The sequence below is a fragment of the Polyodon spathula genome, chromosome 7 (genome assembly GCF_017654505.1).
Source record: "Polyodon spathula isolate WHYD16114869_AA chromosome 7, ASM1765450v1, whole genome shotgun sequence".
In the NCBI taxonomy this organism is placed as follows: domain Eukaryota; kingdom Metazoa; phylum Chordata; class Actinopteri; order Acipenseriformes; family Polyodontidae; genus Polyodon; species Polyodon spathula.
In genome coordinates this window covers 4,368,243-4,382,734 of record NC_054540.1, presented here as the reverse complement: position 1 = coordinate 4,382,734, position 14,492 = coordinate 4,368,243, and the positions used below count along the sequence as shown (strand labels likewise).

At 41.5% G+C, this 14,492-nt stretch overlaps 1 protein-coding gene across 2 annotated transcripts in view; it reads right to left on the bottom strand.

The window, feature by feature from the left end:
* LOC121318029 (leucine-rich repeat-containing G-protein coupled receptor 5-like) overlaps nt 1-14,492 on the bottom strand; it is a 65,012-nt gene that overhangs the window by 27,474 nt on the left and 23,046 nt on the right. For both annotated transcript variants that reach the window (XM_041254232.1, XM_041254231.1), the window contains exon 2: nt 4,501-4,572. In XM_041254232.1, the coding sequence (XP_041110166.1) occupies nt 4,501-4,572 (72 nt within the window). The remainder of the gene's footprint in view (nt 1-4,500; nt 4,573-14,492) is intronic.

The following is a 14,492-nucleotide window of genomic DNA, read 5'->3' as shown; positions in this document are numbered from 1 at the left end:
TGTGTGTGATTGAAGGTAATGCAATGTGTGTGGGGTTCTCTTCATTTCACCATCCTCTCAAACAGACTGACACATCTCTTCTCCAAGAGAATACATCCTACACGAAGTGTGTTAACTTATATTAGAAACTCTATCTTAAGTTGCATAGTGCTTTAAAAAAATGAGAATAAACCAACCCTCTCGAAAGCATGGCATTAACTTTACTTAATTTAACGCACAGCATTCCTTTAAACAGTCCTTTACGTTTTCTTAGCAGGGCCAGCAGTGTCTACTGCTCTGTACTGTATCAGTAAGCATGGGTAGAGCATCACGCCACACAAGCTTATTATTATTATTGGTCTCAGGAGGTAAAATAAACATTAGTCAAGGGCAGTGGTAATTGGCTTCTGATCAGGACCCAGTCAATGTGTAAAAAGTCAGGAAACAAAAAGCCAAAGGCTGTAATATAAACCAGTATGAAACCAGCAGCTGGCAGAAGGCTAGAGAGGCTATTAGTTCTTATAAAGCAGTGCTTCTGCCACAGGAAACTTAAAGGCAACTTTGCCTTCTGTTTCTCCGAGCTGAGGAAATGCAGTGTTATTAAATCATGTAATTAGTTGTGTTGTGTTGTGTTACTATAGAGACAACTGCTGCCCACTTTAACAAGAACTGCTTGAAAATGGTTCCATATGGTCCCATGTGTTCTTTTAAATGTAACACCTGAAATGTTTAATATTGTAGGCTGTAAAAGTCAGTGTTCGGACTCCATGCTAAGAACCCTGTAAAATAACCTTAAAAATAATACATTACCTTGCTGACCTCTTGCTGAAGTTTGTATCCTTAACTAAAAAAATACTCAACAGCACCAGCTATTTTTACAAGCCAAACATCACATATGAGTTAAAGTAAAAGAGCAATTTAGGTAGATGTCAATGTCAGCAAGAAAGACTTCCCTGTCCTATTGCTGTATTGAATGCTACTGTGCTCCACCTGTCCTAGACAGGAAGGTATACTATTAATAGCAGTGTCTTCGAAAGGCTCTCAGTGACTTCAAGGGGCATGATAGTTGGGGCCTTTGCAAAGGACTCGTTAGTACTACTCGTGACAAATGGAATATGATAGTCCTGTGTTAGCTGGGCAGTGACGCCAACACATACTGTAGAACCCACATTTTGGATTGAAAGGTTATATGTTTTGTCTCTCTGTAACCTGTAATTTGCCGGACTGCCTGCAAGCCTGCATTGCAATTCTGAGCTGTTTGTATCACATTTGTGTATTCCATTAAACAAAAAAGTGAGAGGCAAACCTGGGAGCAAAAGCATACCATTCCTGTTCCGATTACTGTACTCTTGACTGCAGAGTAAGTTGTCTGTCTGTTAGTAGATACAGGTGGAAATTCACTCACTGCAAAGCTGTTTGGATGTTAATAAGCTGGAACGAGCTACAGATGGGACATGTTGGAAATGACTAATTTCCCTATAAAACACTTTCTAGAGATTATGATTGAAGGAGTTGACTGTTCCTACACCTCCTTGCATTATCAATGGGGCCTGTCTTTTCTCTGCTGTGGAACAACTAACAATGTGCCACAGGCCCAGTGGTGTCTGCTCCACAACAAAATCTCATAAGCAAAACTTACAAATTAAAGACAACAATGCACCCCTCGAGGACAGCCTGGGACGATCCCAGACCGTATACACTGCTTCTGAATGTGCCATTTGTTGGACAAGAAGGCCATGTGAAGATAAAATAGAAACCCCTGGTACAGTAGCACACATCTGTGTGTAAATGAGCTGTCCGTTACATTATTTATTCATTTCTAATCTCTGATGTTTATTCTCTAATATATAAAAGCTGCATCTCCCTGTTGCACATCATGATGGAAATATACAATTTGAAGAAACTTTTAACCAGTGCCACCCTGGAGGTCCATGGTGGCCCCATCACCTGCTATCAATGTTGTGGCAGGCTTAGGCTCCATATATGTACAGCTTTGTCACGGTACACCTGTGTAAAGCACACAATTGAACTGCATTTCTTTTAAAGCTGAAATCTAATTTTCAAGGACAGGGTGTTATTTGGAACTGTGTGAGACAAAAAGGATTCTTACAGCCTCCTAATCAATGTAGAACAAAGCATCTGGGTCCCCTGCTGTACTTTATTCCAGTTTGGGACAAAATCACCTGCCTTTGGTTCATGAACAATGGCGCCTGAAGTTAAAAAGAAAGAGCCCGAATGCATTCTTTGTCTGTGAACACACATTTTAGAAGGAAATCGGATATGTCTAGATAAACTGGCAGCTTTTGTATCTTTGGCTGTGTGGTGGGGTGCCCCATACCTGTGCGTATTTTGTGTTTTATGTTTTATGTGGTGTGACAATATTGGTGCACGGAGTATAATGTGGGCTATGTAGGAAGAGTGATTTAAAATGTATAGTTGTATTTAGGCACAGAGATTGCACAATCACCTCACGTGCAGATACAATGTGGATTGCACAAATTAGTTCACATGCCAGGGTTCAAGTGAATGATTAATTAGCAATTGAATCTCGGCACAGCTGTATATATAGAGGCACGAATCAATCACTAAGGTTGAGTGCTCAGTGTGGAGAGAACGGTAGAGAAAATCGGAAGTAAGCTTTAAAAACAAAAATTACAGTGTGTATTGGTGCTGGTTTTACACCAGCGCGATACTTATTTTATTTTGTATTTCTCCAGTGTTTATCTTGTCGGTTTGTTTTGGCCATCGTATCGTTTTCTTTTGTGTGCAGTGTTGTGTTTTGTTTGTTAACCCTTTTGATTTACAATAAACCGGCACACCAACGCATTCACTCAGCACTCTGTGTCCACTTCTTCCTGGCCTGATGTCACCACAAGAGCCATCGTGTCACAGTCTTTATACATTTTCTGTTAATAAACCAGGGCCAAACCTGCACGTAATTGGTGCCTTCCTGAACTGATCTTGGCTTATGTAAAAATGCATCCGATTGTTAACCAAATGATAATCAGTGCAATGCAATGAACCGCAGTGGTAGTTCTTTATTACAGATTTGATGGTTGCATGATGGTTATGGTAGGCAATGTTAATTGCTTTATACCATTGTGCTGCTATTGTTTTTCAGCAGCTACAGAAGTAGCATGTTCATATTTTGACAACGGTAACCAATGCAGTACACATTGGAAATCAACTGCAGTGCAATTGTATCATATCATTCTGTCAAATCAAGTCTATTTACTCAATAAAACAGAGTGCAACACACTGCTAACGCATACACTATGCTCATAATTTCAAACTGCATTCAGCTATGTAAAAACAAATGTGCATAAAGGCCACAGTTTACTGGATTATACAAACAGTTCAATCAATAAAGTGAGTAGGAGAGTCAGTGATAAAGGTTTGGAGAAGATGCTTAACAATGGTTCAAATTCAATGCAGTTACAGCATGGTAAATAGAATCTCAAAGCAAATGTCAAAAATAAAACCCCAGGAGGTAGCAGTTTCCAATGTATGTCATCCTAAAGCTAGAGTTTAAGAATGCACTGTACATGCTGTACAGTACGTACCAAGTATCATCCCATGTTAGTGCATGGGAATCTCCAATGCATACAGTGCTTCCCTTGCCAATCAAGGGAAAACCAAACAAAAAACAGAAATCAGTCGATTATTTGACTTGATATGTTGAATACACAAGCCAGAAATCATTTATATGGCCCTACTCTAAGCTCAAAGCTGATACTTCCCTTATATTTTTAATCATTTATAGGGATTTCAGGTCAATTCAGATATGTTTAGAAGTAGGGAGGCCCACAGTTACAGAAAAGATGTCAAATATCATCTTAAGTAGATATTCAGCGGTGTGCCAAATCTTGATAAATTCTAAGTGCCAATGGAACTGTGACTACAAGTGTCCAGTTTATTTGTGTTCCTGAGGCCGGTTCGTTAGCTTTGGAATGTGTGTCTGAAACATTTCCCCCGCTTTGTGAAGTGTGGGTGGGTGTGTGTGTGTGTGTGTGTGCTGCGGATAGCCTCAACAATAGCTGACGTTGAAAAGCAAATGTGCAGCGCTTGAGATTACAAAGTAGTAGTGTTTCTGAAAATGTGGATTCAATTGATGCTGCTTCTGCTGCTAGCATTTTTTTGTGTTGCTTTCGATTATAGAATTCACAGAGCATTTAAATAAAATAAGAGCCAGCATTCCAAAATGTAATATCCTGCGTTTTGTTAAAAAAATTCCCACAAAGCAATCCAGCCCTTAAAAAAAAAAAAAAAAGAGTCTAATTTATAATGTTTTAAATATGTTTGGCACAGCCCCTGTCTTGTTAACCCTTGCCCTATGGTAGCTCAATAACTATTTTCTCTTCTGCCAAGTGCCAGCCTGACAGCCTTCTGGCTCTGTTTTATCTGGTTCCCACAACAAGTATGCAATATAAAAATAGGAATGTGATGTGTCTTTTTTTGTTTTGTTTTATCCCATGCCCACCATTCTCCCCCTGTCCCACCACGCGCAGCAGCAATACTTACAGCTCTTCTAGGAAGTGGAGGTTAAAAAGGGCACTCGCGGGCAGTTGGGTGATGTTGTTCATGCTGAGATCACTACGGGAGAACAGAGAGAGTGTTAATATGACATGCCACAACTGCTCTATCCAGCTGTTCATTCCAAAAATGAATGACTCTCTGAAATGATATTCCCCCCTTCACCCTCCAACACTGGCTGAATGACTCTCTCTCTGAAATGATGTGAAGGAAGGATGGTGTGTAGTGTGTGATGAAGGTGGGATGGTGTGTAGTGTGTGTGGTGAAGGTGGGATGGTGTGTAGAGTGTGTGGTGAAGGTGGGATGGTGTGTGTAATGTGTGTCATGAAGTCTGGCTGGTGTGTGTAGTGTGTGATGAAGGTGGGATGATGTGTGTAGAGTGTGTGGTGAAGGTGGGATGGTGTGTAGAGTGTGTGGTGAAGGTGGGATGGTGTGTGTAGAGTGTGTGGTGAAGGTGGGATGGTGTGTGTAGTGTGTGTGGTGAAGGTGGGATGGTGTGTGTAGAGTGTGGTGAAGGTGGGATGGTGTGTGTAGTGTGTGTGGTGAAGGTGGGATGGTGTGTAGTGTGTGTGGTGAAGGCGGGATGGTGTGTGTAGTGTGTGTGGTGAAGGTGGGATGGTGTGTGTAGTGTGTGTGGTGAAGGTGGGATGGTGTGTGTAGTGTGTGTGGTGAAGGTGGGATGGTGTGTGTAGTGTGTGTGGTGAAGGTGGGATGGTGTGTAGTGTGTGATGAAGGTGGGATGGTGTGTGTAGTGTGTGGTGAAGGTGGGATGGTGTGTGTAGTGTGTGTGGTGAAGGTGGGATGGTGTGTGTAGAGTGTGTGGTGAAGGTGGGATGGTGTGTGTAGAGTGTGTGGTGAAGGTGGGATGGTGTGTGTAGCGTGTGTGGTGAAGGTGGGATGGTGTGTGTAGAGTGTGTGGTGAAGGTGGGATGGTGTGTGTAGAGTGTGTGGTGAAGGTGGGATGGTGTGTGTAGAGTGTGTGGTGAAGGTGGGATGGTGTGTGTAGAGTGTGTGGTGAAGGTGGGATGGTGTGTGTAGAGTGTGTGGTGAAGGTGGGATGGTGTGTGTAGAGTGTGTGGTGAAGGTGGGATGGTGTGTGTAGAGTGTGTGGTGAAGGTGGGATGGTGTGTGTAGAGTGTGTGGTGAAGGTGGGATGGTGTGTGTAGAGTGTGTGGTGAAGGTGGGATGGTGTGTGTAGAGTGTGTGGTGAAGGTGGGATGGTGTGTGTAGTGTGTGTGGTGAAGGTGGGATGGTGTGTGTAGTGTGTGTGGTGAAGGTGGGATGGTGTGTGTAGTGTGTGTGGTGAAGGTGGGATGGTGTGTGTAGTGTGTGTGGTGAAGGTGGGATGGTGTGTGTAGTGTGTGTGGTGAAGGTGGGATGGTGTGTGTAGAGTGTGTGGTGAAGGTGGGATGGTGTGTGTAGTTTGTGTGGTGAAGGTGGGATGGTGTGTGTAGTGTGTGGTGAAGGTGGGATGGTGTGAAGTGTGTGGTGAAGGTGGGATGGTGTGTAGAGTGTGTGGTGAAGGTGGGATGGTGTGTAGAGTGTGTGGTGAAGGTGGGATGGTGTGTGTAGAGTGTGTGGTGAAGGTGGGATGGTGTGTGTAGAGTGTGTGGTGAAGGTGGGATGGTGTGTGTAGAGTGTGTGGTGAAGGTGGGATGGTGTGTGTAGAGTGTGTGGTGAAGGTGGGATGGTGTGTGTAGAGTGTGTGGTGAAGGTGGGATGGTGTGTGTAGAGTGTGTGGTGAAGGTGGGATGGTGTGTGTAGAGTGTGTGGTGAAGGTGGGATGGTGTGTGTAGAGTGTGTGGTGAAGGTGGGATGGTGTGTGTAGAGTGTGTGGTGAAGGTGGGATGGTGTGTGTAGTGTGTGTGGTGAAGGTGGGATGGTGTGTGTAGAGTGTGTGGTGAAGGTGGGATGGTGTGTGTAGAGTGTGTGGTGAAGGTGGGATGGTGTGTGTAGTGTGTGTGGTGAAGGTGGGATGGTGTGTGTAGTGTGTGTGGTGAAGGTGGGATGGTGTGTGTAGAGTGTGGTGAAGGTGGGATGGTGTGTGTAGCGTGTGTGGTGAAGGTGGGATGGTGTGTGTAGAGTGTGTGGTGAAGGTGGGATGGTGTGTGTAGAGTGTGTGGTGAAGGTGGGATGGTGTGTGTAGAGTGTGTGGTGAAGGTGGGATGGTGTTAAGCTCAGAGACTGCACTAGATGTTGCTGCCCAAACACACAGAGTGCACTGAAGAACTTGGCCCTGACTTGAAGGGTTTCTGCTCAGCAGCCGCAGGGCAGGAGGCAGTGTTAGTCTGCAGCAACACGACAAAGGATTGGCAGCCTTACCCATGCTCCCTGACCCCTCAGACTCTTCACAGGAACCGGGTCTACTTAACAGATGTACTGACTGATTGACTGGTTGATTTCTTATATTTATTTCTGGTGAGAAGTCCCCCTACAATTGTCAAGGCTCACTGTGTACACACATATAGTATTCCTGTGCAATTAAAAGTATACAGCTATGGCCAAATGTTTAGCATTACATATAATTTTAGGATTGAGACATTATATACATTTTATGGGTTTTTCATGCAGTTTTCCATGTGTATCAAGGATGGTCCACAACCCAAAGGACATCCAGCCAATGGCAGACCAATGGTCGAAAACGGCTCATTGATGAAAGAGGCCAAAGGAGGCTGACACGAGCAAGCAAGCAGAGCAACAGACGGGCTACAGTTAGTCAACTGACAGTCCAGTACACACTGGTGCCAAAAGAATGCACAACTCGTCGTACCTTGACATGAATTGGGTATGGTAGCCGACTACCTAACAGAGTTGCACAGCAAAACACAAGAAACTGCAGTTGCAGTGGGCTAAGGAACAAAAACACTGGACACTGGAGGATTGGAAAAACATTGCCTGGTCTGATGAATCCCGGTTTCTGCTGTGTCAACACTGCACTCCACACCATCACTGGTGTGATGGTGTGGAGTGTGTTTTCATGGCAGACATTGGGCCCCTTGATAAGAATGGAGCAATGTTTGAATGCCACAGGATATCTGAACATCATTGCCAATCAGATGCATCCCTTCATGGCAGCAGTGTATCCATCTGCTAATGGATATTTTCAGCAGGATAATTCCCCATGCCACAAGGCTAGGATTGGCCAGGAATGGTTCCACGAACATGACAGTGAATTCAGCTTACTGCAGTGGCCTGCCCAGTCACCAGATCTCAATCCAGTTGAGCATCTGTGGGATGAGACGGAACGAGCTATTCGGAGTAGAGATCCACTACCAGCCAACTTGACACAACTGTGGGAAGCATTGGAGTCAACATGGGCCAGCATCCCTGTGGAACGCTTTCGACACCTTGTAGAGTCCATGCCCCATCAAATTGAGGCTGTTCTGAGGGCAAAGGGGGGTGTAACTCAATATTAGGAAGGTGTTCCTAATGTTTTGTACCACTCAGTGTATACATATACATTATACACACAAACATTTTTATATATATATATATATACACACACACACACACACACACACACACACACACACACACACACACACACACACATATATATTGTAACAAGGTGTGTGGGATTGTTTTAGAAAGCAGGTATGTCAGTTGAAGAGGGCCCTGTTCCCAGAAAGCTGCTAAAAAGAAATGGTTATGTTCTGAATGTCGACTAGGGGTTGAGAGCCAGCTCTCTCTCTCTCTGATTAACTTGCTAACTAGTAGGAGCAGCTGAGGTCAAGCTGTTTCTAATTAACTATTCAGGCACGGATATAAGGTGTGTCTTTGTCTATGCTCGGGGTTCTGGAGTGTTGGGACATGCTGAGAGACAAAGGGCAAGTAAAATATACATGTGAGGAAGAAAGATCCTAAACCTGGGTTTGGTTGCGGTTTAGAAATTGCTGATTTTTTGTTTGTTGGATAAGCAGCTTGGCCGTTCCACCTGTAGGTTAGGAAACCAGTGTTTAGTTAGTGCTCTGTGTAGAGCTAGGCTTTTTCTTTGTGCCACGTGAGGCGTTATTATTTTGTTTGTTTATAAAAACCTGTAAAAATAAACTGCAAACCTTGCTTTCAAAAGACAAACTTCAGCCTCCATGCACTTTATTCCGGCATACAGTTCTAGCCACTCTGTCACAACATATACACACACACACACACACACACACACAAACATAATTCAGATCTTTCATTTAACATAATTTAATCAAATTAACTACAAAATGATATCGCAAGAGTCTACTGGAAGCCATAATAGTAGTACAGTATTTCATGTTAGATTTCAAAATGTCACTTATTTTTTGCTGTTTTTCATTAAGTATATGGAAAACTACAATTCGGTATGTAATATATGTACATAACAAAGCTGTTTTGGTACAGCAGGATAATATAACAGATGTATTCAACAATAAACAATTAAGAGCCCTGCTTCATCCATAACTATAAAACCACAACGTGGCAAACTGAAATGCAACATCTAATTTCTAAAACAGTATTGTTCTGCTTCTGTCTGACTCAATAGCTGGGCTGGTGAATGTGGTGGTCAACTGTCCAACCAAGTCTAGAGCTCGCTTGTGACTGGAGCTCAGCATTTCCTGTGTTTTTGTTTGAATGATTTGAACACAGTCAGATTCAAATACCACTGTCCTTAAACTGCGTTGCTTGTAAAATCTATTTTTAACCAAAACATTTAATAGAAAAACCGGAGTGAAATTACGCTGATTTTACAACTGCAAATTGAAGGCTTTACGGTTTAAAAAGACAAAAAACAGCGTGTTATTTTCCCCAAACAGGATCCTGAATTGCATTAAATACGAGAAATGAGCCACAAAACAAGCGTGTAACTCGATACGAGGACGGACAGAGCGGACTTCCTGGTGCGGTTCTACTTGTAATTCCTGGCTCAGGAAACCACCAACTAGTCCAGTGCACAGATTAGTCTAATCAAGCAGTGTGTGAGGCTACATGTAAGGTGATTAGATTTAATGGGAGTTTGCAGCAATTTCACAGTTCCTGTGCCTTTCCCATGGGCCTAATGTATCATTGTAATTTCTCCATGGGAAACTGGATTAGCAAAAGCCATGAAAACAGACACATCACACCCAAAGCTATCCTCAAAAAGACTACACCCTTGCATTCACTGCAATCACCGAGTTTACAGTTCTCCACAGAAAGGAGAAGATAAAGAAGGAAAAAAAGATACGATCCCACATAATCTTAAACAACAAACAAAACAAAGAGCTTGTTATATAGTAGCTTTTTTTTTTTTTTTGCCTAAAGTTGAACTGATAAATATCAATATTGCCTACTTGCTTGGGGGTTGAGGGAATAGTTTAAATGTACATGGAGACTTAATGTCTGGACAATATACAATGGGTATTGTAAAAAAACAAAAACAGAACAGGAAGCGAATAAAAGTAGATCCACAGTCCTAGATTTAAAGAGTCTGGCGAAGATCTGTTTAATTCTAAGAATGTGCACCTAAGGTCCATTCAAGGGTGTGCTGAAAGATACTGGAAATTAAAAAGGACATTGTGGTACGGACAAGGTATGATTTACTGGGCTGCATTCACAGTGCATTAGTTTAAAGATAATTACATTGCAAGCCTATACTTCTACTATACTTGGCTTGTTAATGCTTAATGAAAGCAACCAGCCCCAGCATCTGGAGAAGTACTGTATACAGTAGTCTCTGTGTATGGGAAGACCTCCTGAGAGAACACTTCACCTAAGAGAACACCCTTGCGGTGAAAGTAATTTTTCCCAAAGGAACAGGCACTTTGCTTGTAAGAACACCTTGGCACCGATAGCGATTTGTTCACAGCGGATACAGTAAAATGGTTTAGTCAGTCTTAATAAAAGCAACTTGTTCCCTGAGCTTTAGACAACAGGTTGAAAACTCCATCTAGGACAGGTTTTATTACTGGGGAACTCAAACATACACACAGTGTGTCCCAATAACCCATTCTAGATTGAGGCTGATTGTGGTCTTCGGTGGCAACAGTGCTGTGCCATGACTTAACTATGCTTTACTTCATCCATTCCACTGTACATTTTTACAGGGTTGCACAGAAGTGTGAAAACAAAATTTCCAGGTGCCTACTCAAACACCAGCCTTATCACTTCTATACAAAATTTGGTAAACTTTAAAATAAGTGTCTGTAATTCCAATGCAACTAACACATGATGTCCTACTGATTTCAAATGAAATTCCTATTGAATTCAAAAGTCACAAGCATGAGTTCATGGCATACTTTTCATGACTTCATGATTATTTCATGTGCATTAAGGGAAATGTTATGAACAGAGTGTGTTAAAGTGTTACCCAAAATTCATACTTGCTGTATGAGTTCACAATGAGCCACAACAGAACAGAAAGTGTTATAATAGCTTGTTATTGGGACACAGTGCAGTCTAATGTGTAAAAGTGCCTCCTATTTTCTGTTCTGAATGCCCCTTTATCTAATCTGCATTTGTGACACCTGGTCCTTGTTTCTTTTTTCCGGTCAAAAAAGTCCCTTGGGTTGACATCGTTAGTAAGTGCTGCATTGTTCTGAGACACAAGAAGTGGCTTTACTTTAATTTCAGTAAAATCAGTTCAAATCCTTTAGATAATAACAGGGTTGTGAGGTTTTATTAGGTTTAAAAAACAGGCCACAGCAAAATTGAAATTGATTTAATTGATTTCGTTGATTACACCTGCACATTATTATTTTGTGGAAAAATACTGTAGTGTATGATACTGCCTTTTTGATATTCTAACATATGAAAGGGCTAATTTCTCTGTCAGATCAACTCCCCTCTCATGATTCTGTACAGTACATTCTGTGAAATAACTGCCTCGTAAAACCTTGAGCAAACCTCAATCTCAGTTTAAACATGCTGTAGAGAACGTGTCTTTTTTTACTTTATGGCCAACAGAATATTTACCCAAATTAAAAGGATGTGTTAATGACAGTTCTCATGAGAACAAGCACAACACAAGCAGCCCCAGGACAAAGAGTGAACAAAAACAGAGTATCACTTTGGATCATTAGGCAGAAGCAGTCATCAGACCCTCTGCTCACTTCAAACACAGCCGTCAAGACAAAAAGGCAAAAAAAGATCTTAGCAGCAGTCCCTAGGTGTACCAATCCAGAATCTGTGCGCAGCTTTCTAAATACTATTAACAGACTCATTAACACCAGTGAGTGAGGATACACTGAAGAGAAACTCCAAAACAGAAATAGACAGTTTCACTAATCAGCTGCAGAACAAAAGCTTGGATAATGTTGATCTGTCGATCTGTCTGTCTATCTACCTGTATTTTCCACGTGAGTGTGTGTGTGTGTGTGTAGGTGTGTACGTGTATGTGTGGGCAGGTATTACTATCAATATGTGGACAAAATTTGAGAAAATGTCCCCACAAAATAGTAACTCCTGAAAAAACAATGTTGTGGGGATGTCCCCACTTTGTAAAAAAAACTTTTTAAAAACTAAACACAATATTTAGTTTGTTGTCAACTTTCATCCTGTGTGGAGTTTTGTCTGATTGGAGTTAGAAATAGTAAATAAAAATATAGTGAGAGTCAATGAGAAGACCCCACAAATACAGGAATGCAAACATGTGTGTGTGTGTGTATATGTGTGTGTGTGTGTGTTTGCGTGTGTGCATGTGCAGGTAAGAGGAAGGCGTTTCACTTTCCCTGCGCCCAGTCTTGTTTTTTGTTGAAACGTGTTTTTAAAAATGTGATCAGATGCCAGAGTAGCGGGCAGTGTTCAGTGCTGCATTGCTGTTACGGTTGAGGTTAAAGTTCTAACCAGGAATGCAGAGGAGCGCGGCGCTTAGTGGTTAAGATGCCTGCTTGAGGTCTCTGGTCTGCATCCGGCAACAAGGCCCATGGATCTTTTCCTGCAACTGTTTAGTAAACCATATGAGGACTACAGTTTAGACTACTGTAATAGCTTGGTTCAGAGCAGATAGTCCATTCAGAATAGATTACACATACTGTCTTATTGCTTCTATTATAAGAGACAATTGGGAACTGAAGTAGTCTTAAACTGGGAGCATTGCTGCCAAATTTATCCCAGAGAGTGTGGCTCTCTGGTGCTGGAGAGCTTGAATACCTTCTGTTTTGGAATATGTGCATCAGGCTCGGTTCAGGCGCAAGTGATAAAATGTGGAAGGCATGATCGACACAGAATATAAACACTTCTTTGTCTCTATACATAGCACCGTGTTTATGAGCAGTGCAGTAAATGTTTCAATAAGCAGCTGTAAGCAATGTTCAAGGGCACTCAGAAAGAAAGCCTAAAAAAAACGCCAAGTAGCTCCAAATGCAGTCGACTCCAAAAGGCACTGCAGACCAAGCGTAAATTCACCCTAGCCTTTCAAGTCTACAGGGTTTGTGCCCATTATCCCTAATCCATATAGCTCAATGTAATGGTCTGCCTGTTCGTATCTAGTTGTTTTATGTGTTAAAAACTCCAATACATTTATTTAAAGTGATGGATATTTTAATAACAACTGTGATCTAAAGCATGTGAAGTAAATGCAGTATTTCACTTAAATTGAGCCACATTAGTTAACCCTGCTAATACTGTAGGACAATATAAAATAAAAATTTTTAAAAAATACAACAAAACAGAACAAAATATATTCTATACAGCACTTTGTATACCAAAAAAAACATATATAGGGTGTAGGGTAAGTTTGCACCATGCCTAAAATAAAAAAAAGAAATGAAACAAATGTGTTGCAGTAAACAAAGACTGAAGCTTAGCAATTATTACAATTAATATAAATAGCCAAACGTAGGCATAAACAAGAAACAGGATTTTGCCTGGGGGCTGTTTGTTGGTGAATAGTGCCTAAACATTGCAGCACACACACACACATGCACACACACACACACACACACACAAAACAAAAGGTGGATTCCAATCTGTATTGCCAACCACGAGAAGCTCTGGCAAATTAGTCAAGAAGGCCACGCAAGGCTGGTTGGTTGCTTCAGAAACAATCTTGGCACTCAGTTTAGTCAATGCTCCAGCAGAGGGAGTAGGACAAACAATTAGGGGTGAGAAATAAAAAGATCAAAAGATCAGATGAAACACACAGAGCAGGCATACTGCCAAACCAGGCGAGCGAGCGAGCGATCGGCATTCTCTCCTAGTCGGGAGGTTATGCTTAACCACCAAGCTTCTGAGAGATGGTAGTTTAGCAAAACAGTCAATTGCTGTTGATTTCAGATTTATTAAAAAAAAAAAAAAGATTATTTTTTGAGAACTGCACTGGCAGTTTCAAACATGACAAAACAAGGTGTCAGTCATTGATCATCTGTTGCTAATATGTAACAAGAGGCACCTCATATAGTACTAGTGCATAAGTGTCAAATGGCAGTAGTGAACAGAACAAAAGTTAGCAGAGACTGCTTGCACAGGTAGTACGAAATGCCAGAAGCAATCATCTCTCAATAAGATAACATGGCAGCCAAGTTAAAACTTATTTTTTATTTTGACAATTAATATCTTTGACAACATCTTTTTTTCTAACCTGCTAGCTGCAAATATGACAAATATGAGGTGTGTTTCGTGACACTACTGTATGTTGGGCTGCAAGATCATTATTCACTTTCGTTAAGCAAGGTTAATGGACCAATCTGTATGTCTACACATTAGAACGGTTATTTTTTTACATCCAAAAGGCAACTTTTTCCCCATTATTCTTTTAAATTTTCACTATAGAAGCTGCAAACAACAAATGCAGGTCTGAGGTGCATGTGTATTTTAATCAGAAAGCTCGCGCTGGGTTAAGATTTTTTTTTTTTTAAAAAGGCAGAGCATTCTAATAAAAATGATGCTGAGCTGTTAGCAGTCTCTGAGGAATCTGAGCATCTTCAGCTCTTTCAAAACAAAAAAGGATATCTGTTTAATTAAAGTATTGCTGCAGCTAAAAACTGTATCGACATAAAAAAAACAAAACTTGTATTTAATACAGAGGCTATAACTTT